The sequence below is a fragment of the Triturus cristatus genome, chromosome 12 (assembly GCF_964204655.1).
Source record: "Triturus cristatus chromosome 12, aTriCri1.1, whole genome shotgun sequence".
NCBI classification, from domain to species: Eukaryota; Metazoa; Chordata; class Amphibia; order Caudata; family Salamandridae; genus Triturus; species Triturus cristatus.
In genome coordinates this window covers 234,458,929-234,481,232 of record NC_140595.1, presented here as the reverse complement: position 1 = coordinate 234,481,232, position 22,304 = coordinate 234,458,929, and the positions used below count along the sequence as shown (strand labels likewise).

At 47.5% G+C, this 22,304-nt stretch overlaps 1 protein-coding gene across 2 annotated transcripts in view; it reads left to right on the top strand.

Moving 5' to 3' along the window:
- CTCF (CCCTC-binding factor) overlaps positions 1-21,692 on the top strand; it is a 656,010-nt gene extending 634,318 nt beyond the window's left edge. For both annotated transcript variants that reach the window (XM_085636797.1, XM_085636796.1), the window contains exon 11: positions 19,975-21,692. In XM_085636797.1, the coding sequence (XP_085492923.1) occupies positions 19,975-20,153 (179 nt within the window). In that variant the 3' untranslated portion in view covers positions 20,154-21,692. The remainder of the gene's footprint in view (positions 1-19,974) is intronic.
- The last annotated feature ends 612 nt before the right edge of the window (positions 21,693-22,304 follow it).

The window sequence follows — 22,304 nt, the reverse complement described above, 5'->3', positions numbered from 1 at the left end:
CGCACGCTACCCAGCCTGTGTCGGGACGTGGGTCTCACCTTCCTTGGTCTGGGGGCTAGCGGGCGGGCCAGTCCACCAAAGCCCCCCTGCTGCAGCCTCCAACCCTTCCTAGTCTGACCTTCCAGGGCCACCATTTGCCAGTGTGGGGCAGCATCTGCCATCACCTCCCCCACTAGCACAACATCATGTCGGACAGGTGGGTTTTGCAGATAATCCGAAGGAGCTACTCCCTCCCCTTTGAGACTGCCCCTCCCTCCCTCCATGCCACCAACATTCCATCACTTGTTTGAGGATCATTTTGCCCTTCTCCGCTAGGAAGTTAACGCTCTCTTGGCCAAGGGAGCTATCAAACGCGTCCCTGTGCCAGAAGTAGGTCGTGTTTGCTACTCACACTACTTCTTGGTACCCAAGAAGGACAAAGGTCTGCGTCCTATCTTGGACCTCAGGGACGTCAACCGCTTCCTCCGGAAGGAGAAGTTCAAGATATTACCCTTGGCTCAGGTCTTGTCTGCCCAGGAGACTGGATGGTAGCATTGGACTTGCAGGACGCTTACTTTAACATCTCCGTCTAGCCTGCCCACCGGTGTTACCTGTGGTTCGCGGTAGGCCACAAGCATTTTAAGTTTACCGTGCTCCCCTTTGGCCTTACCAGCGCCCCTCGAGTGTTCACCAAAGTGATCACAGTGGTCGCAGCTCATCTGCGCAGATCAGGGGTTCCAGTCTTCCCCCTATCTCACCGACTGGCTGTTGAAGGCGGGTTCGCCCCAGGCTGTCGTCTCTCACATCCAGACTACGGTGGACCTCCGGCATTCGCTGTGGTTCATAGGCAATGTGCCGAAGTCGCACCTGATTCTCTTCCAAAAGCTCCTTTTCATCGGAGCAGTTCTGGACACAGCGCATTTTCAGGCTTATCCTCCTGAGCAGTGAGTCTGGGATATTCTGGCTATGATATCTATGTTGCAGCCTCTATCACGGATTTCGGTGAGAAGAACACTGATGCTGCTGGGCCTCATAGCCTCCTGCATTCTGCTGATAAGTCATACCAGATGGCATATGCGAGCTCTGTAGTGGTACCTGAATTTCCAGTGGGCGTGGCATCAGGGGAATCTTTCTGATGTCGTCCAGATCTCGGAGGGGACTGCAAGTCAGTTGCAGTGGTCGCTCTCAAATCAGGATTGGGTCAACAGCAGATCCCTCTCCCTTCCCCAACTAGAGTTCATAGTAATGACGGGTGCGTCACTATTGGAATGGGGAGGCCACATGGTAGAGGCGGAGATCAGAGGCCTCTCGTCTCCGGTGGAGTCCAGGCTCCACATCAACCTTCTGGAGCTCCAGACGATTCGTCTTGCACTGAAGGTATTCCTTCCTTCTGTCAAAGGAAGAGTAGTGCAGGTGTTCATGGACAACACCACCGCCATGTGGTACTGCAGCAAACAGGGCGGGGTGGGGTCATGGACCCTATGTCAAGAGGCTCTTCGCCTTTGAACATGGCTGGAACATCCGGGCATTTCTCTGGTGGTTCAACACCTGGCAGGTTCCCTGAACCCCAGGGCAGACAAACTCAGTCGCTAGTGCATGATGGATCACGAACTGCGTCCTCACTCCGAGGTGGTGAAAGGTCTCTTTCGACAGTTGGGAGAGCCTTGGTTAGATCTATTCGCCACCGAAGAGAACGTTCAATGTCAGCAGTTCTGCACGTTGGAGTTTCCAAGGCGGCACTCGCCCGGCGTTGCTTTTCGTAGCGAGTGGAATTGCGGCCTCCTGTACGCCTTTCCACCTGTACGACTTCTGCCCAGAGTGTTGAAGATCAAGCGCGACCGGGCCCAATTCATTTTTGTGGCTCCGGACTGGGCACGAAGAGTCTGGTACCCCAAACTCTTGAGCATAACCATCGATCCTCCGATCAGACTTCCTCTTCTGGAAGATGTTCTGTCGCAGCAGCAGGGGACGGTCCTCCACCCGAACCTATCCAGCCTCCTCCTTGTGTGGCGATTGAGCTGTGACAGTTGACCGCTTTCGACCTTCCTCCTAAAGTCTGTAATGTCATCTTGGCAGCCAGGCGTCCCTCCACTAAAATGGTATACGCCTGTACATGGAACACATTGTTCATGGTGCACAGCAAAGGCTGTGGATCCCCTTTCTGCCATTCCTTCAGCAGTTCTCCTCTTCATTCTTTCTTTGGCCCAGCAGGGCTCGACTCTCGGCAATCTTAAAGGCTATCTTATGGCCATTTCTGCCTTTCTTCGCCTTCCTGATCAGCCTTCTCTTTTCAAGTCCCCTATTGTCAAAAGGTTTCTGAAGGGCATTACTCATCTCTTTCCTCCTTCTCCTTTCTTAATGCCCCAGTAGGACTTGAAACTTGACCTTACTTATCTTATGTGTGCTCCCTTTGAGCCACTACATAATTGTCCTCTTCATCTCCTTACTTTGAAGACTGCTTTCTTGCTAGCCATCACCTCTGCTCGCAGGGTCAGTGAGCTTCAGGCCTTATCTTCCAAACCTCCCTTGCTGGTTGTTCATCCTGACAAAGTGGTAGGCCCTCTTCTCTGCCTAAAGTGTTTACCTCTTTCCACCCACCTCCGCACCCTTCCAAAGAGGAGGAGGAGAGACTCCACCTTCTGGACCAAAAACGTGTGCTGTCCTTTTACCTTGACTACACTAAAGATTTCCGGGTGGAAGGATCAACTCTTCATGGGTTATGTGGGCGCCAAGAAGGGTCAGGCAGTGCACAAGCGTACCATCTCTCGATGGGTTGTCCTGTGTATCAAGATCTGTTATTCTTTGGCAAAAAGCAACCACCAGTAGGACTGCGCGCCCACTCTACCAGGGCGACGGCAGCCACAACTGCTTTGGGACGTGGAGTTCCTTTGAATGACATCTGCCAGGCAGCCAACGTGGGCATCCCTGCACACGTTTAACAGACATTACTGCCTGGACTCAGATGAACAAGTTACTTACCTTCGGTAACAATGTATTTGTAAGAGACATACATTAGTTATAGATTCCTCACTGACCCACCCATCCTCAGATTTCTGCGAACTAACTTCTAGTGATATGGACTCCCTTTCAGGTCCCTAGTTTTGTGCACCAGTGGTCAGTGTCTTGCATGGCTCTGCGCTTCTGGTTAGGAAAGTGGTGTCAGAACTGACGTCAGCGCGCGTAAGTAGACACCACGATGGCATTCCGGGCGACCACAATGCCAACAACGGATTCGGAGTCGACCAACGCCACCTACCAACGCACGTGGGTACTGCTGAGAAAAAATTGCTCCAGATCCTGTCTGACTCCTGGGGGTAATTGGGAATCTATAACTAATGTATGTCTCTTACAGATACATTGTTACCAAAGGACAGTAACTTGTTCGTCAAGTAGACTACATTTTAAAAAAAAATATTTAGCATTTCTCCTACTTCACTCCCTTTTCCCCAGAATGCAAATACCACTACATAATGTATGTGCAGCATGTGTCTAGAAAAGAGTACTGCTGCTAGAAAATCAAGTTATTTACCTGTAACAATAGGTGTGTTGCTGTTGATCCGTGGTACTCTTAGTACGGCCTGTGGCCGCCAGTGGCCCTGCATGCCTTCCTTGGCGGCACGCGGACCTTGCCGGTAATGTGCCCATGGGCCCCCCCCCCCCCCCAGCTATTGTTTAGAGAGAGGGATAAAGTGTGTGGAGAGGGATAAAGTGTGTGGAGAGGGATAAAGTGTGTGGAGAGGGATAAAGTGTGTGGAGAGGGATACAGTGTGTGGAGTGTGGAGAGGGATAAAGTTTGTAGAGAGGGATAAAGTTTGTGGAGAGGGATAAAGTTTGTGGAGAGGGATAAAGTGTGTGGAGAGGGATAAAGTGTGTGTGGAGAGGGATAAAGTGTGTGTGGAGAGGGATAGAGTGTGTGTGGAGAGGGATAGAGGGTGTGTGGAGAGGGAGAGTGTGTGGAGAGAGGGAGAGTGTGTGGAGAGAGGGAGAGTGTGTGGCGAGAGGGAGAGTGTGTGGCGAGAGGGAGAGTGTGTGGCGAGAGGGAGAGTGTGTGGCGAGAGGGAGAGTGTGTGGCGAGAGGGAGAGTGTGTGGCGAGAGGGAGAGTGTGTGGCGAGAGGGAGAGTGTGTGGCGAGAGGGAGAGTGTGTGGCGAGAGGGAGAGTGTGTGGCGAGAGGGAGAGTGTGTGGCGAGAGGGAGAGTGTGTGGCGAGAGGGAGAGTGTGTGGCGAGAGGGAGAGTGTGTGGCGAGAGGGAGAGTGTGTGGAGAGAGGGAGAGTGTGTGGAGAGAGGGAGAGTGTGTGGAGAGAGGGAGAGTGTGTGGAGAGTGTAGGGAGAGTGTGTGGAGAGAGAAGAGAGTGTAGAGAGAGAGAAGAGAGTGTGGAGAGAGAAGAGAGTGTAGAGAGAGAGAAGAGAGTGTGGAGAGAGAAGAGAGTGTGGAGAGAGAAGAGAGTGTGGAGAGAGAGAGAGAGAGAGAAGAGAGTGTGTGGAGAGAGAGAGTGTGTGGAGAGAGAGAGTGTGTGAAGAGGGATAGAGAGAGAGAGAGTGTGTGGAGAGGGAGAGAAGAGAGAGTGTGTGGAGAGGGAGAGAAGAGAGAGTGTGTGGAGAGGGAGAGAAGAGAGAGAGAGGAGAGAGTGGAGAGAGACTGACTGACTGGCTCAGAGATACACTGACTGAGAGAGACTGGCTGAAGAGAGAGAGAGACTGAGAGAGAGCGACGCCAGTACTTTGTGAAGTCAGTACTTTGTGCCAGAGGAAGGAAACAACAAAAGATTACTGTAGGTCATTGGAATCAGGTAAGTACTTTCGAAGTTATAGATTTTTGTAGTATTTTAAAAATACAGTCAAATAACGGTTTTGAGGTATGTGCCTCGAACGCTGTAAGTTATCCTATGGGAGAAACATACACTGCATAGGTACGCTTGCAAACATTTTTGGAGGATGCCTTCTAGGACTTAAGGTGCTTAGGGTCCAAGAGACCACCAGCAGTTTGGGTTTACCTGCCCTGGGGTGTCCAGGTGCAGAGGAGCTGGTCGTGTTGGTAGCCTCGAGCGCTACACGGTAAAGTCTATGGGGAAGTATCTGCAAAAAGAAAGATTGCAAGAGGGGACCTGGGGACAAGTCCGGCAGACTCCAATCTTGAGGGTCTCTGGAGCACAGGGACAGCTGATTTACATAAACCTGGGATGGGGCCCTCAGGTGCAGCAGTGTTTTGTCTGGTGGGTAGCTGTAGTTTGAGGCTCTCACTTGGCATTGATGAACTGCAGAAAGAGAGAAAACAGGACATCAGGGCCAGTCTGGATGAAAATCTTATGGATTCCCCGACAGCAGGTCAGAGTTGGCATCAGTGGTGTCCAGACTGGACATGCAACAAGCCTTGGTAGTTGCTAGGGCTCCGGTACCCAGAGTATTGGAGCTGAGAGGCTCTGGGAAGTGTTAGCGTCTCAAGACTTGGTGAGAGCAATGAGGCTGGACTCCTGTTAACCTCTTCTTAGCGTGTTGCACCCTTGGTGGAGCCGATGGCCAACTAGACGAAGTACCAGGTTGGTGCAGGTGGTGCCTGAAGATGAAGGGGGGGGACTGCTCTTCCACCCCAAGGGAGATGCTGCTTGGTTGCTGAAGGGAATAACAGTCCTTCAAGGGTTTGGGGAGGATGTTCAGCTTCTGGACAAGTCTGTCTTTGTGACAGTTTTGGTGCAAGCAACCAGACAGAGGTTTGGGCCACTTTTGGTGCAGGACCTCTGTTCTCATGACTTTAGCACTTTTGTTGTTTCTTCAGTTACCAGTAGACAAATCTGAATCCTGATGTCAGAGGGACCCCTAAATACTGAATTTAGGGGTGTTTAGGGGAGTGTAGGGTAGTAGCCAATGGGCTACTTACACCTAGGTTGACTACACTCCAATATGACGTCATGTGGAGAATGGGCTTAAACCTGAGTCAGAGTTCCTAGGTTCACCAAACTCTAAATGGTGAACCCCTTCCTTGGCTTCCCACTTGAAGTGGCCCACCATAGGAGTGTGCCTAGCCTGAAAGTATGACACTCCATCTGACTAACTAATTTCCCACCTGCTCTGGTGCCACATAGGCCTCGGGCAGGTGGTGGCATTACTGAGGTCTGAGGGAGGCCATTGTCGCATAGCTACGGCAGCAGAGGTTTTGAAAACTCTGACCTTAACATGCTAATTCACTAGCCATCCTGCTGGAGGAGGTGTGAACACCTTCCTCCATAGCAGGCATTGTTTCTGGCCTCACAGTGCGGGCTTTCACTTATGGTCTATGGTGGCAGACTGGACAATACAAGTCAGCCAGCACACAAGAGGACTAGAAGGCTTTCAGGGGGGTACCTCTAAGGTGCCCTCTGGGTGCATGTCATATTAAATCTAGTACTGTCATCAGTACAGATTTACACCATTGGTTTCAGTGCAGCCAGTGCTTAATTTGAGCTTGTAGTCTCCAGTGCTCAGCACCAGCATTTAGTCATCAACACAGGCGATATCATAAGCGCCACTTGAGGACACATTCATTTACGGGGTGATTAAGTGATTTCCCCAGAATCATGGGATGTTGAGCTGACTCAAAGACTCAAACCCGATTACCCAGCTAATCCTAGACCTGAACTACTTCCTGAAAAAGGAAGAATTCAAGATGCTCAATTTGGCTTGGATTCTGTCTTCCCTCGTAGACTGGATGGTAGTGTTTGACTTACCGGGCACCTACTACCACATCCCTGTCTTGCCTGCCCACAGGTCTTACCTGCTGTTCACAGTAGGCCAAGAGCATTACCAGTTCACTGTGCTCCCCTTTGGTCTTATCACTGCCCCTCAGGTGTTCACAAAATAGATGGCAATGGTTGCAGCTCATCTGCAGGGGTCAGGGGTTTCAGTCATCCCCTAACTTGACGACTGGCTATTTGATGGCTAGTGATGGTGGGCTCGCCCCAAGGAGCTGTCTCCAAACTCACTGTCAGCATGCCAAAGTCACGCCGCCTGACTCCCTCACAGATGCTCCTTTTCATTTGAGCTATTCTGGCTACAGTGCAGTTTTGGGCTCATCCTCCAGAACAGTGAGTCAAGGATATTTAGGCTATGGTTCCGCTATTTCAGCCTCTATCCTAGATTGCAGTGAGTCTCACTCTGAGGCTGCTGGGACTCATGGCCTCCGGCATCCTGCTGGTAAAATATAACCATTGACATATGCTGGCCCTGGAGTGGGATCTGAAGCTCCAGTGTCGAGGCTTCGTGTGACTTTCTCCGATTTGGCCCAGATGTCAGAGGGAACTGCAAAAGATATGCACTGGTGGCTCACGGACTGCAATTGGGTCAGTGGTAGACCCCGCTTGGTCTTCCCCACCCAGAGCTCACATTAGTAACAGATGCGTCACATTTGGGTTAGGGCGGCCATCTAGGAGAAGTGGAAATCAGAGGACTCTGGTTTCCAGCGGAATCTCAGCTCCACATCACGGTGATTCACATGGCATTGAAAGCCTATCTTCCTTCCATCAAAGAAAGGCTGGTTCGGTGTTCACAGACAACCCCTCCGTCATGTGGTATTACAGCAAGCATAACAGAGTTTGCTTGCTTACTCTTTGTCAAGAGGCCCTGCGTCCCTGGACATGGATGGAACATCAGGACATATTCCTGTTGGGTCAGCATCTGGCAGGTACACTGAACGCCAGAGCATACAAACTCAGCCATTGATGCCTCACGGATCACAAATGGCGTCTTCATCCGGAAGTGGTGCAACGTCTCCTCAAAGATCCTTGGTTAGATCTAGTTGCAATTACTGAGAACGTGCTATGTCACCACTTCTGCGCACTGGAGATTCCAAGGCGGCTCTCACTCACATTTTGTCTGAGTGGAGCTCAGGACTCCTATATGCCTTTTTGCCGATAGCACTCCTGTCCAGAGTTCTCAAGAAGATTAAGAGCAACCAGGTCAGAGTCGTCTTGGTGGCCCCGAATTGGGAAAGGAGAGCCGGAAATCCTGAACGCATGAGCATCTATCCTCTGATCAGTTTGCCCCCATCCTTTTAGCCAATGCACGTTCCCTCTCATATATGTCTTTCATTAAAGCTAACCATTCAGAAAAGACAGGGGAATTAGGCAAGATCCATTGTAGTGAAGACAGTGTTTTATGTGCACACATTGCTATGTTAGCATAAGCACTTTAGAAGTTAAACGCCATCTTGCCACTTTGCTGCTTTTGCACACAACACTATAGGTAGTTGTTATTACAAGTAAAACTGCTTGCTTGCTTTGTATACACATGAGAACAGTCTGTTGCTCACATCCCTAGACGTGCACCGCGACCTTAGTCTGAACACTGTGTGCAGAAACCGTCACGGTCAAATAACAATGTATGCTGTTGAATTCAGGTTGATCGGCCCACGCTCTAGACACAGCAAGCACGCAGCTGCAAATATCTGAAACTCGGGTGCCTTTAATATTGTATTTGCATGCATGATCTGAAAGAAACACGTTAGTTAGATTCCTCACCTTAGAATATCCCCAGGCGTCAGGCTGGATCCGGAAAGATTTTTCGTCAGCAATACCCCTTGCGCTTCGCTAGGCGTCGTCTGCGGCTCCGCGTCCGTCGTCGGCGACGTGCGCTGGAATGACGTCGTCGGAGTATTTAGACGCCGCCCTCGCGCGCTGACGTCAGTTCTTCTTTTTTCCGCACCAGAGCGCCGATCCGGGAAGCGCTTACCCTTTAGTCAATTTTTGACTAAAACTTTTTTGAGACTCTTTTGTCTACTCGTCGACTTGAACTGGTGCCGGTAGGATGCCTGGCTTTAAAGCCTGTGACTCCTGTCACTGACTAATGTCGGTAACGGACCACCATCGCCGGTGCCTTTACTGCCTTGGGGCCGACCACGACGCGGAGTCGTGCCCCGACTGTCGGGCCTTGACCTCGAAGGCTAGGCGGGAGCGGTCCCGCAAGCTTCTCGAGCTCCGACACTCGGCTCCGCGCCGTACACGGTCCCGGTCCAGGAGGAGGTCCAAGGACCGGTCGCGGAGCCGCAGCCACCACCACCGATCGTTGGGATCCAAGTCTTCGGGTAAGTCGAAGCATAGTAAGAAGTCCAAGAGACGACATCGCTCTTCGGACTCCCCTCGACTGTCGCGCGACTCGGTCGAGGGTCCGGGTGGTACCACCCCCGGGGCTCCACCGGAGCCGCGTCCCATAGCCGCCGGTCCCTGGGACTGACGCCACTCTGGCGGAAATCAGTGCCTTCCTCTCGGTCATGAGGGGCCTGGCTCCGCCGTCGACGCCTGCCGGTGTGCCTTCGGGTCCTGCGTGCTCGACTGGGAGGCCTAGCGAGCCGGCAGCTCCGGCGCCGTCGTCGACTTCTGTCCCGACACCGCAGGTCCCCGTGGGATCCAGGCCTGGATCTCAGTCGATGCCGGTCGACCTCACGACGCCTCCTCCGCTGGCGTCGACGCCGGTTCCGCCCCCGGTGCCGTCTCCGGACGACGCCGTTCCCCAGTTTAGCCCCGGGCCGGGCCCGGCGCCGCATCCGACGTCGATGGGTGACCATTTCATCTTCACCTAAGCTGATCTTTGAGGTATGGGGTTCCCTATTCAAACCTAGAGACCTTCTATTAGTATATAAAGCTAGCTTACTAGCCAAGGGAGGGTTGTTCACAAGGTATTATAGGACCTGTTTCCACTATCATTATAATATGATTTCTCCCTTCATTTTCTATGGATTCGTAACAATGCTGATGGTTTTATTTCTAATCATTTGTCTACTTATGTTAGCCAAAGTACTGCACCTTAGAGCATGTAGTTAAAAATAAACATTTTAAACTTTTCCGTGTCTCTAATTACTCTTGTTGTGGACTGATATGAGAATAATAATGGAAAGGTGTTTCTGATTCCCACCATTCCTGAGAGCATTCTAAGTCGCTTGTTCTGGGTTGTCTAATCATTGGTAGCTTCAAAATGATATGGAGAACGAATGAGACACTGATGCTAGTAGGATAGGGGTTCTGGGTACTGAGGTGAGTCTCTTGGTACACCACAATTCACTGAGGTCCTAGTTTCCTGCGCATAGTTCTGTGCATGAGCAGAATCCCCGCAACACCACGCTCTTGCAATGCAGTCAGGCACCAACTAAAGCAATAGAAAAGAAAGATCTCGTGGCTCGGTCAGCACTCTCTTTAAAACCAAACATAATCTCTTTGTTAGTAGGGAGGAAGTCATAACCCAAGCGTTGACCTATGAATTGCATAATTTCCCCCCAAAAGGTACTTAACTTGGGACAGGTACAAAACATATGAAGAATGTTAGCTGCGATCAGTCCGCCTTTTGGACAGCGTGACATATCTTCCCCATACCCCTGTACCTTTTGTGCCCATTTCCCGTTCCTTTCAGGAGTGTAATAGAGCGTACAGATGGTTCGGAATTATTGAAGCTTTAAATTAATACAATTGTTTAAAGTATCTAAAGCAGTAACAATTTCCAAAGAAACCATACTTATGCCTAGAGCCTGACTCCATTTAAGCCCCAGGCGTTGAGTGTCATCACATGCAAAAGGGTCAAGACTGATTTGCATATGGCTGGGTTCAAACTGGAATGGCATGGTGAGCAAAACAACTATGGATTTAGGCCCAGATCTCTGTACTGGGGTAAATGTATGACATTGTTCTGCATTCTGTCCATCAACTGTTGTTTTTGCATTTGTCACCCCGAGTGGGACGGGTATGCCCAGACGTGGGTCCCGTGCTCTCCATGCAACTGGAATCAAGCTATCCTGGCTGAAGAGGGGTGAAACCCCGAAACCGGTCCTAGGATGCTTGTTTCCAGTCCAGGGAGGACCTGGCTTGGCAGTTCGGGCTGGACTGTTCCCATGAGGCACAGGGTCAAGACTGATTTGCATATGGCTGGGTTCAAACTGGAATGGCATGGTGAGCAAAAAAACTATGGATTTAGGCCCAGATCTCTGTACTGGGATGAATGTATGACATTGTTCGGCATTCTGTCCATCAACTGTTTATGCAGTTGTGTTATCACTCCTGAATTGACAAAGTTGTAGGTAGATTATACTAATTCCTGATTTCAGCGTAGAATTTAGTAAACATGTAAGTAATTCATGGGATTGTGGTAATTGCATAAATTGTCGTTTAAAAAAAGTAATCCCTAATTGGTAGGTATTTTTTTTAAAAAATGTTGTGGAAGATCATATGCAGGTTGTAAGGATGCAAACGTACGAAAACCATTCAGAATCATAAAGCTGGCCAAGCCTTTCACTGTCATAGTTTGCCCACCGACGGGCAGTATAATCATGGAATATATTTGGAAGAGTTGGATTATTCCAAAACTGAAAATAAATGTGTTGCGTGAGATCCTCAGGGGAGAGTAGACAATGATCAAGAATTTCATGCCATATACGTACCATGTTCTAAACGGTCTTAAATTGTACTCTCTTGTAGTAATTTGGATCATTGATCCTGTAGAGAAACATACTGCCGTCCGTGCCCAGTGCGAGAGATAGACCAAAGTACGGTTTCTTGTCAGTAAGCTTTGCAAGCACCCAGTAAATGCCGCCCAGAAATATAATTTGAAGTATCGAAGCTGAAATCCACCCTGCTTAAAGGGGAATTTAAGTGAACGTATCGCACAGCGTGTTTGTTTATACCCCCATATAAAGCTATTAATTGCGCCTTCCAATCCAGAAACAATTGGGGACGCGAAGAGGGATAGCTCGGAACAGATAAAGAATTTGGGCAAAATAGTCATTTTAATGATATTGCATCTACCCATAATAGTTATCGGGAGTTTGCTCCATTTCTTCAAGTTTTGAGTACGCCCAAGTACGTTTTAACAGCACAGCGGCCTATTATAGGTGTAGCGGAATCTAGATTAAGGATAATTTGGGTTTTTTTGAGAGTTCAGTTTATATCCAGAAAGGCGGCCAGGTGAAAAAACTGCAATATAATCAGCATAGGCGATAACTTTCAGTTTGTGTATCCCATTGCTAAATGGAATAATGTGGGTGTTCCAATTTAGTGCTTTAATAAACGGCTCAATATATAATGTAAACAGCATAGGTGAAAGTGGGCACCCCATGCCGGGTACCACGTTGTATCTGAAAGGGGGCAAAGTGTGAGTTCATGTATATGAGTTTAGCCTGTGGATTAGGGTATAGTGCACAAATCCTTTAAAAAAAAAAAAACAGCCTTGTAGTCTGTTGGCTATAAGTGTTACCCATAATGCGTCCCATACCACTTGGTCAAATGCTTTTTCAGCGTCTAATAGGATCATCCCCAATTTGCAAGATGTCCTATTAGCAATGTCGAACGCAGTTATAGCTGTATTTACATGGCCCGTACTATCTCTACCTGTTATGAATCCATGCTGTTGATCAGATACTAAATCTGTCATGACAGGTGCTAAACGATTAGCCGGTATCTTGGCAAAGATTTTAGCATCAGAACTAATGAGAGATATTGGACGATTAGACCCGCACTCATCTGCTGGTTCCCCCTTTCTAAGGAAGAAGACAATATTAGCCATGTCCCAAGATGTGGGGACTTCCATTTGATCCCCTATCTGATGCATGACATCATTCAGTAGCGGTAGGATGGAGTTTTTGAAAATTTCATAACATTCGATTGGCAAGGTATCATCCCCAGCAGCCTTGCCAGACGGCAGTGCGGTTAGGGCTAATATGATTTCTTTGTTGGTAATATCTTGATGAAGAAGGTCCAATGCCACTCTTTTCAAGGACGGGAGGTTGCAGAACTTTAGGTAGTCATCAAATCTTGTCTGATCATAATTACAGGATGAGGTGTAACGTTCCTTATAAAATTGATTACATTGTTCTAAGATGTAATTAGGGGAAGAATGTATTCTGCCGTCTCTGCCCCTTATCGCGTCAATCCGCCCATTAGATTTCTTGTCCGCTATCTGGTACGCTAGAATTCTACCAACCTGGTCCCCATATTCATATTGCTGAGAGCGATTCTTGTGATAAGCAGCTGCTATTGTTTTCTTTTAATTGCCTGCCCAGAAGTAAACGTTGATCTATTAAAGAGGCATAGAGTTGATCTTGATTTGGCCCTCCTACCCTAAGTTCCTCCGCATGCCGAATCGCTAGTTGTATTAAAGATTTGCAAGATAGCCTAACATTGTTTTAGATAGTTTTATTTAAACAATAAATGTACTGTTGTGTGGTTCCACGTATGTAAGCTTTCATTGTATCCCTAACTGTAATAGGAGATGCAGTGTCCACGTTCGACTGTAAGAACTCTGTTAGTGCTGAATGAGTATATGATATAAATTCTAGGTCCGTCAGCGCGTTCCTGGGAAATGAAAAAGGCAGCTTAGTCTTACCTGTCTCTGCTAGCCGGAAACCGCACAAAACTGGGTTGTGATCAGAAGTTATCCGGGAACACACATCAATTTTAGCTGTTAAGATATTATTAGTAGCCATGGCCGGATCTATTCTAGAATAGTGCTGATGAGGGGTGTAATAATATGTGTATCCCAGTGACGTGGGATGTAGCGCCCGCCATACATCATATAAGCCGTGAAGCCAAGCTAGTTCGTAAATCAAAACCCTCCGCATCCTCGGATGAGCCTTCCTGTTAGTAGAATCTATGTTGTAATTTAGTGTACAATTGAAATCCCCAATAATAATCAGCACCCCATGCCAGTCAAGCAGTTCAGCGTTACAACAAACAAATGATGGACGGAATGCTGACAATGCAGACATTCTCCCCCAGTCAAGAGATCTGGGTTAAATCCATCGTTCTTTTGCCCACCACGCCACCCCAGTTTAGACATGGCCATATGCAAATCAGTCTTGACCCTGTGCCTCATGGGAACAGTCCAGCCCGAACTGCCAAGCCATGTCTTCCTTGGACCGGAACCAAGCATCCTAGGACCGGTTTCTGGCTATCAGCCGTCATCAGCCAGGATAGCTTGACTCCAGTGGCGTAGTGAGCACGGGTCCCACGTCTGGGAATACCCATCCCACTTAGGGCAAAAAGCGTTACAACAAACAAATGATGGACGGAATGCTGACAATGCAGACATTCTCCCCCAGTCAAGAGATCTGGGTTAAATCCATCGTTCTTTTGCCCACCACGCCACCCCAGTTTAGACATGGCCATACGCAAATCAGTCTTGACCCTGTGCCTCATGGGAACAGTCCAGCCCGAACTGCCAAGCCATGTCTTCCTTGGACCGGAACCAAGCATCCTAGGACCGGTTTCTGGCTATCAGCCGTCATCAGCCAGGATAGCTTGACTCCAGTGGCGTAGTGAGCACGGGTCCCACGTCTGGGAATACCCATCCCACTTAGGGCAAAAAGCGTTACAACAAACAAATGATGGACGGAATGCTGACAATGCAGACATTCTCCCCCAGTCAAGAGATCTGGGTTAAATCCATCGTTCTTTTGCCCACCACGCCACCCCAGTTTAGACATGGCCATATGCAAATCAGTCTTGACCCTGTGCCTCATGGGAACAGTCCAGCCCGAACTGCCAAGCCATGTCTTCCTTGGACCGGAACCAAGCATCCTAGGACCGGTTTGTGGCTATCAGCCGTCATCAGCCAGGATAGCTTGACTCCAGTGGCGTAGTGAGCATTAATTTATTATAGTGGGGTCATCTGTATTTGGGCCGTATAATGCACAAAAGACACATTATTTAACATAGATTTCCAGTTGTGCGATGACGCATCTACCTTGCTGATCAGAAGAGGTTTTAAGTATTTTATAATTTAATTGCTTATCCTTGAGTATCGCTACTCCTCTGATTGATATTCCCTGTGATTTCAATTTAACTATGTCAAAACCTAACTGTTTCAACAAGCCTTTGTCCTTGTTAAGGCAAGTGTGTTTCTACTAGAATTACCACATGAGGTTTGTAGAGCTTAAGCTCCTCCCTAACCAGCTGGCGCTTAGATGCAGCGTTTAGTCCGGCTACATTCCAGCCTATGCATCTAATTATCCCTATTATAAAGTATATGATATTTCAAACAATAGAAAAAGAAAAGATACACCTTGCAAAGCTTCTTTACCATCCGCATAACCTTTTCCGATAAAGTTATTAAAAAGAGCGCTTTGAAAAAAAGATAAACAGATACATACATTAAACATTTGTAAGATTTTGAATTTGTTAGCAGTAAATAGTGTCAGAACCCTCTGCATTTTGAGCCACCAGTACCTCCCTGTGTAGTGTACCAAACCACCCTGAAAACAGATCCCAAACCTCCCCCCTTGAGCCAACTTCCACACCCTTGGTTCAGGAAGATTGGTATCCTGTGAGCTCTTTGGATTTGAGAGTCCCATTCCCTATCCGCTAAATCGGGAAAGGCCTTCTGGAATAGCTGAACAATGAAAGACCGCGGATCAGAGCCCTCCTTTCCTTCCGGGATTCCAAACACTCTTAGATTGTTCCGGCGCTGGCGGTTTTCCATGTCCTCAATTTTCCCTTGCAAGGCCACAAGTTTACTATCGTGATTCAGGACAAGACTAGTAGATTTTGTTACTGCCTCTTCATTATCTGCGAACCGTTGCTGTAATTCCATCATGTCGTTAGTAAGTGTGGCCACCTTGTTGGTTACTGCTGCTAATGATTGCTGAATCATAGCGTTGTCTGCTCTAAGCTTTACTTAGTGCTTCTGCGCCTCGGTTCTTTGTGCCAGAAGTGCCTAAAGAATTGTGTTTAGTGACGGGTCAGGTGGTTCTGCAATCCCCGGTGTTGCTGCAGCTACACCTGGCACCTTACTTAAAGATAATAAAGTTTCATATTCTCTTGGATTAGATATAGCAGAAAGTAGAAGAGGAGAGCCCACTGTCAACAGATCCTTTTTCGGTGCGTATGTCATGGTGTTATTTGCAGTTTAGGAGGGAGAAGGATTTTGACTATTATTTTCTAGATGATAGCTTTGACCTCTCTTTGAAGTGGACCATTTACGTAAGGGACTGCCCCCTGTCTTTGTTTTGGAGTGCCCTGAGACAGTACCTTGAAGCTGTGCCCTACTAAAAAGTTCAGTGGACTTTTTAGGGCATCTGATAGACTTAGCAGATTTAAAATTGCGTTTCTTCTTAGCGGAAGGAAGGCTAGCTGAGCCCTCTAAGAGATGTACTGATGAGTCATCCGTATTCGGCGAGGGGAACATTGAGTAGGGTGAAGTATCCATTAGAGTGTTTTGCTCAGGAGAAAAATCCTTAGAGAGATTAGAGTACTTATCAGCCCCTAGATCTAGTACACCAGCGGATAAGGAGCCGCAATGGCTTTGAGAGAGGAGTATCTGCCCATGCTGTTTTTTGCGCACCCCCTGTTGTCCTCAGGCAGTAAACTGGCTTCCTTATGACCAGCAGTTTCAACTAGAGTCAGGACCTGTGCTGTTGACTGTTTGCAGAGATAATAGTTTGCAGTATTCAGGCATATATCAAAAGCATCAGCACTCACCTCTGTCTGGCATACCTGTGAAACCGGTGGCAGTTGCTAAATCAGGTGTGCTACAGGGGCTGGTCCCCCCCCATAGAACGCGACCTGTCGCGTTGCTCGGTATTCTGCTGTGTAGTAAGAAACTGTTCTTCAACCCTAGCAGAATTTCCATCGGGCTGCCCTCCAAGCCCAAGATAGTACCCCCTCCAACAGCATCTCCGCCATGGCCGATTCTGGGGCAGCTGTAAGAATATCTGCTGCCTTCCCGGAGTGTAGCTATTTCAGGACCGGTCTTCCCGTACGGGGTGCGTTCTTATATTCACACTCCCCACTGCCGTCTGCAAATGCGGCTCCATGATGGAATTTACCAGCGGGGCAGTAGCTGAGTTGCGGTTTGAACGCCCAATCCTCGGAGCACAAGCCTTAGGCGGGGCAATCACGTACTTTGTTGTCAGCAGGCAGGGCCAATGGAGAATGGAGTAGCCCAAGCCTGTGTGATGTAGGAAGCAGCCCCGGGTGTTCCCGAAAAGAAACTGGGCATCCCGCTTAAGATTGGAAATTATTTACGTAAAGCTATGCCTTTTCTCCTGCTCCGTGCTGGAAAAGTGATGGTAAGTACCATGCACAAGTACGATGGTTAGAGGAGCTCTCGGAGCCTGCTCCAAAAGGCATTTGTGAAATAAACTAATAGTGTAAATATTGTTGAAATTTCATAGTTGATTTGACTTTTGATTAAGAGTCTCCGACCCTTTATCAAAAGTCAAATTAACTATGAAATTTCAACAGTATTCACACTATTAGTTTGTTATTTCACAAATGCCTTTTGGTGCGTTTCAAGAAAGCGTGCAGTACTTTATCATAGTATGACAGTCTGATGGTACTATAGGTCATAGGTGGGACTAGTACACAAATTAAAGAATGTTATTTATCGACCTTAAAAGGATGAAAAGCAGAGCCAATTATTCCAGACACAAAACCTGCATGTTAAACAGCACAACTGCAACAGGCACATTAACCTAATGGACTGTTTTATATGCATGGAATTATGCAGCAGACTAGCACCAATTTGTGTTCAAAACACTTAAATATGTAAAAAAAATTTCTCCATTCAGAATAATATCTGATAGAGACTTCTAGTTGCAGATTTCTTACCTTTGAATTTCCCTGGCGTCAGATTGGGTCCAGAAACCTTTGCGTGAGCAGTAACCCTGTGGGCCATCTGGTGCCTCAGTTCTGCTCCGTGTGGCATCCTCAGCATCGCGTATGACTTTGCGGTCACCTATATAGGCACCTCCAAGGCACGCAGATGTCAGTTCTTTTCTTTCCACGCCAGTTCGTACTGATCCGGAGAAGACCTACACGTCTCTTTTTGTCAGACTTTTTTCGCAGTTTTGTCAAATTTGTTGAGGCATTTCCTCTAGATGTTTGTCACAGCGCCATGTCTGTCATCGGCCCACATCTTGTGTGCTTATGGTTTCTCAAGCGCCACGAGGATTTCACATCTTATTCGGACTGCTGGGCCATGGGGCTGAAGGCCTTGAGGGAGCGGTCCATGATGCTCCATGCGGCCCAGCAGTTGACGCCATCGAGCATGACTCCTCTGAGGTCCCAGTCCTGATCGAGGAAGAGGTGGTCGCGGTACCACTCCAATTGCCCCAAGTTCTGTTTGTCGTACTCTAGGTCCTCGTGACACTTGGGGAAGAGGCACAAGAAGAAGGCTAGGATGACCTCGACTTCACCTCGTATATAGAGGATTGGTGAGACTAGGGAGAAACACGGACATTCAAGGGTGGTTCTGCGGAGCCAGGTTTGATTCCGCACCTCCCCTGTGTCTGGGAGCCAGAGCGACCCCCGCTCTAGTTTTGCGAGGCCATGCTCCGAGTATTTGTGCTGGCCATCTCCTCTGGTGCGCCATCGGACCCTGTGGGTTTGGGAGGCCCCATCAGGTACCACGCCCACAGCTCCAGCCTCTGTGCCTGTGGGGTCCCATGGATCCGATTCGGGTCAGCGCCGCTCGTTCCAATGCAACCTTCCCTGGTGCTGGTACCGAAGTCAATCCTTCCGTTGCTGCCAGCTCCATTCTGTTTCTCTGCGACTCTGGTGAACGTTGCCTCTGGCACCAATGGAGCTTGGGTTCGTTGCCTGTACAGGTTCAGGCATGTGGGAAGGGTCTTTGGACACTTTAGAAGTTAGAACAGTTAGACAATCCTGGTGAGGATTTGGACTGGTATAAGGAGCTTGCTGAGGCCAGTGGTCTGGACACCTCTTCAGATAATCGTAGGCTCGCTCTACCTACTGTGGCTATGGAGGAGGAAACTTCTTATGCTATGGTGGTAAAGAGGGCAGCAGAGGTCCTTGGCCTGGAGCTGCTCTCAGTCAAGACTAATCTCTTGACTGAAGTGTTTAAGCCTGGGGCTTCCTCATCTGAACCCCTTTTACCCTTTAATGAGGCTCTAACGGATGTCCTTCCTGGTTCATGGTCTAAGCCTAGCACAGGGGCTCCTGTGAACAGGAGTATAGCATGCCGCCATGTCCCTGTGCTGGGTGACCCAAGTTTCTTAGGTCAACATCCTACTCCTGAGAGCTTAGTGGTCCAAGCATCGACCTCCCACAGCGTGTTCCCTTCCCCTCTCCAGGACAGGTAATCCAAGAGGCTGGATGCACTTGGGAAGAAAATATTTACTTCCGCCAGCCTGGCATTGCGGTCGGTGAACACTGCATGCCTGTTGGGCCGTTTCTCACACAACTTTTGGGCTAGCTCGTGGAATACCAGACCTGCCAGGCAGCAACGTGGGCTTCACTGCCCATGTTTGCTAAACACTACTGCCTTGTGATCAGTCAGATCAGCAGGGACGGGCATTTCACCCGTACGGTCCTGCAGATTTTCTAGTCTAGTAATCTGTCTGCAGCCCACCGCCAGGAAGTATGGATTGGGTATCTATTCAAAGGTAAGGACTCTGCATCAGATGAACGAGTTAACCTTGGTAACGCATTATACGGCAGAGATAATATCTAATTGCAGATTCCTTACAGACCCACCCATTCCTCATCATACTGCGGATTCATTTAGGGTTACTCCCTTTTCAGGGCGCTAGTTTTGACACACGCTAGTCAGTTAATTTCATGGCTCTGCGCTTCTGACTTGGAAAAAGAGAAAAGTAACTGATGTCCGCACCCCTGATTGGTACCTATATAGGTGACCGCAACATCATATCTGATGCTGATGACACCACGCTGAGCTGAGCGGCGTGCTGGGGTACTGCTCACGCAAACGTTTCCAGATCGAGTCGGACACCTGGGAAATTCAAAGTTAAGAAATCTGCAGCTAGATATTGTCTCTACCAGATAATGCGTTACTGAAGGTAAGTAACTTGTTCTTATGGTCCTACACATCCCATAATTGTCGCTGTGATAAGAGCTTAGCTTTAACAGTTATGAATAGACCAGTTGTTTTCTCATTTGACCAAGCACTCTACATGCTCGCTGTGATAAGATTTTGGCTTTACCAATTATAACTAGACTAGTTGTTCTCTCATTTTACAAACACTGTATATGCTATAGTAATTTGTGTGCTTTCTCTTCTCTTCTACAGCTGCAGCAATCATTCAAGTGGAAGACCAGGACACTGGTGCTATCGAGAACATTATTGTAGAAGTAAAGAAAGAACCAGGCCTTGATCCTTTGGAAGATGCACGAGCGCAGTCAAATTCAGTGGAGGTTCCCAATGGGGAGCTCACACCAGAGATGATACTTAGCATGATGGACCGGTGATATAAGATAGCAGCAACCTGTTGACAGAACTGCTTTGGGCTGCGTTTAAACGGCTCCATTGATTATTCCCCCTCAACTTTAGGGAAATGCATCAGGTTTCAAAACCTTTATCGCACCAAGGATGAACCTTGAAAATGGCTTCGGGTGTGATGTACAGTGAAATTTTGCAATTTTCATTTATCTTTACGAGATCATGGACATACATATATTTGGGGTGTCTGATGGGAGAACATTGCGATTTTATTTGCTACATGGTGTGTTCAATTTTATTTTTATGAAATCTTAGAACACTGCAAAAATCTGAGTATTTTTGCCCACAAGAAAAGCCAATGAAGAAACCATTTAACTTTATCAAACTGCCTTTTCACATTGCCCGTTTTGCTTTTCAGACCTATGTTTTTTTTCATTTGTTATCCCCAGTGGACTCTTTTAATATATTTAATTGGAATTATGGAGGGCGCTAAGGTTTTAACAGTTTTCCCATGACCACAATTCCCCTTGTTGACACTTTTTACTCATCTAAAGCGAAGATAGTGGACCTGCTTCAATTGATACAGATATGCAATTAAAAATTACATTTAGCACAAGAGAAAATTGGATGGCAGTGTGCCTAATGTCCTAAATCAAGTGCACTGCAGGGCATCAGTTTGGCTTAAACTAGACATTTTTCAATTTTTTAGCAATTCACCTTTTACATTTGGTCTTAGGAGGTGGAATGTGCAGAAAGTGACCTGCTGAATGCAAATTTAGTTAGTGGTTTGTCTTTTCTGATTCATTGCGGAGAACATCCCTGTGATGACCAGGCTTAATTTCTTATTAGCTTTTAATCATGTTCAATTGAATAAAATGTTTGAGGGAGTGGGTAATATTTCTTCAGTGTTTTCTGAAATACTGGTGTTGATGGCTTGTAAATGTTTCCAGAAAGACTGTCAAAGCCAATCATGTTAACGCTGGAACGGATTTAAAATCAGTCCTGACTGTCAGTTGCCTCAAGCAGAATCCCAGTTGGGAGACGGTGCATTTGACTCCCAACGTAGTGGTGCAATTATGCTTTTTTCTTTTTATGCTCCAGTTTATGTATTTTGTTATAATACATTTCACAGTGTGCTGGAATCGCTTCACGAGGCAGAAAGGGTTGATGCTTCAGACTTTTGAATCCTGGGCAGGGTAGCTGGTAATAGGTCAGCAATTAGTTATTTTGAAATACTTAAAAGCAGTTAGACTTTTCAAAGACAATAATGTGAAATACCTGTATTTGAGATGTTTAAGGACATGTCACATGTCGAGCAAGAAAACCATTTAAGAATTTTATAGTCACTGCTTGCTGATGTCAGTACGGAATTTTCTTGTATGTACTGCTTTTAAAGCAGCTTTTTCAATGTAGCAAATGGACTATACATTGATGCATTTTGTACTTAGTTGTAATGTCTGATATTTTTTCATTCTTTTAGTGATCAAACATAAAAATTATAACTGTTAACGAGTGACGGATTTGAGTCCGAATGAATTGTACAGCTAATAAATGCACAGGAATACGTACATACCCGCGAGCTGATCTTCTGTAAGGGTTCTGTGAGTTAAAAAAAAATTGGAGAAAATGCAAAAAAGTCTTTATGACTATTTATGTTAAATCAGAGACAGGTGCCTTATCAATCACATGCTTCTGAATCACGATTAAATACTATTTTCACCCAGCTAAGTATTTTAGCACCTGGGGCAGGATTGTAAACTGCTTCCAGTGGTAGCAAACTCCACTTGTGCATAAATGAGGTATGCTCCTTAACGTGTTTACACACGCTGCAGCACAGAAACCGATACCTCACGCTTCGTACATTATGCCCTCTTGACTGCAGATGAAGATGACCCCTGCCTTTTTGCTGGACCTCTCAGCAAGCCTTTGACAGAGTGGACCATCCCACCCTCATACCCATCCTGGAGTCTCAAGCGGGATTCACCGACAATGTCCTTAGCTTCTCCCCATATCTTTCCAACGAACACCGGTTTGTCACATGGACGAATCCAGGTCACAAATTATCCCTATCACCGTTGAAGTCCCCTTCTCTCCCCCCTGCCCCACCCATACTGTCTCCTGTCATCTTCAGCCTATACATGGATCCACTTGGTGCTCTACTCACAGATCAGTAATATGTT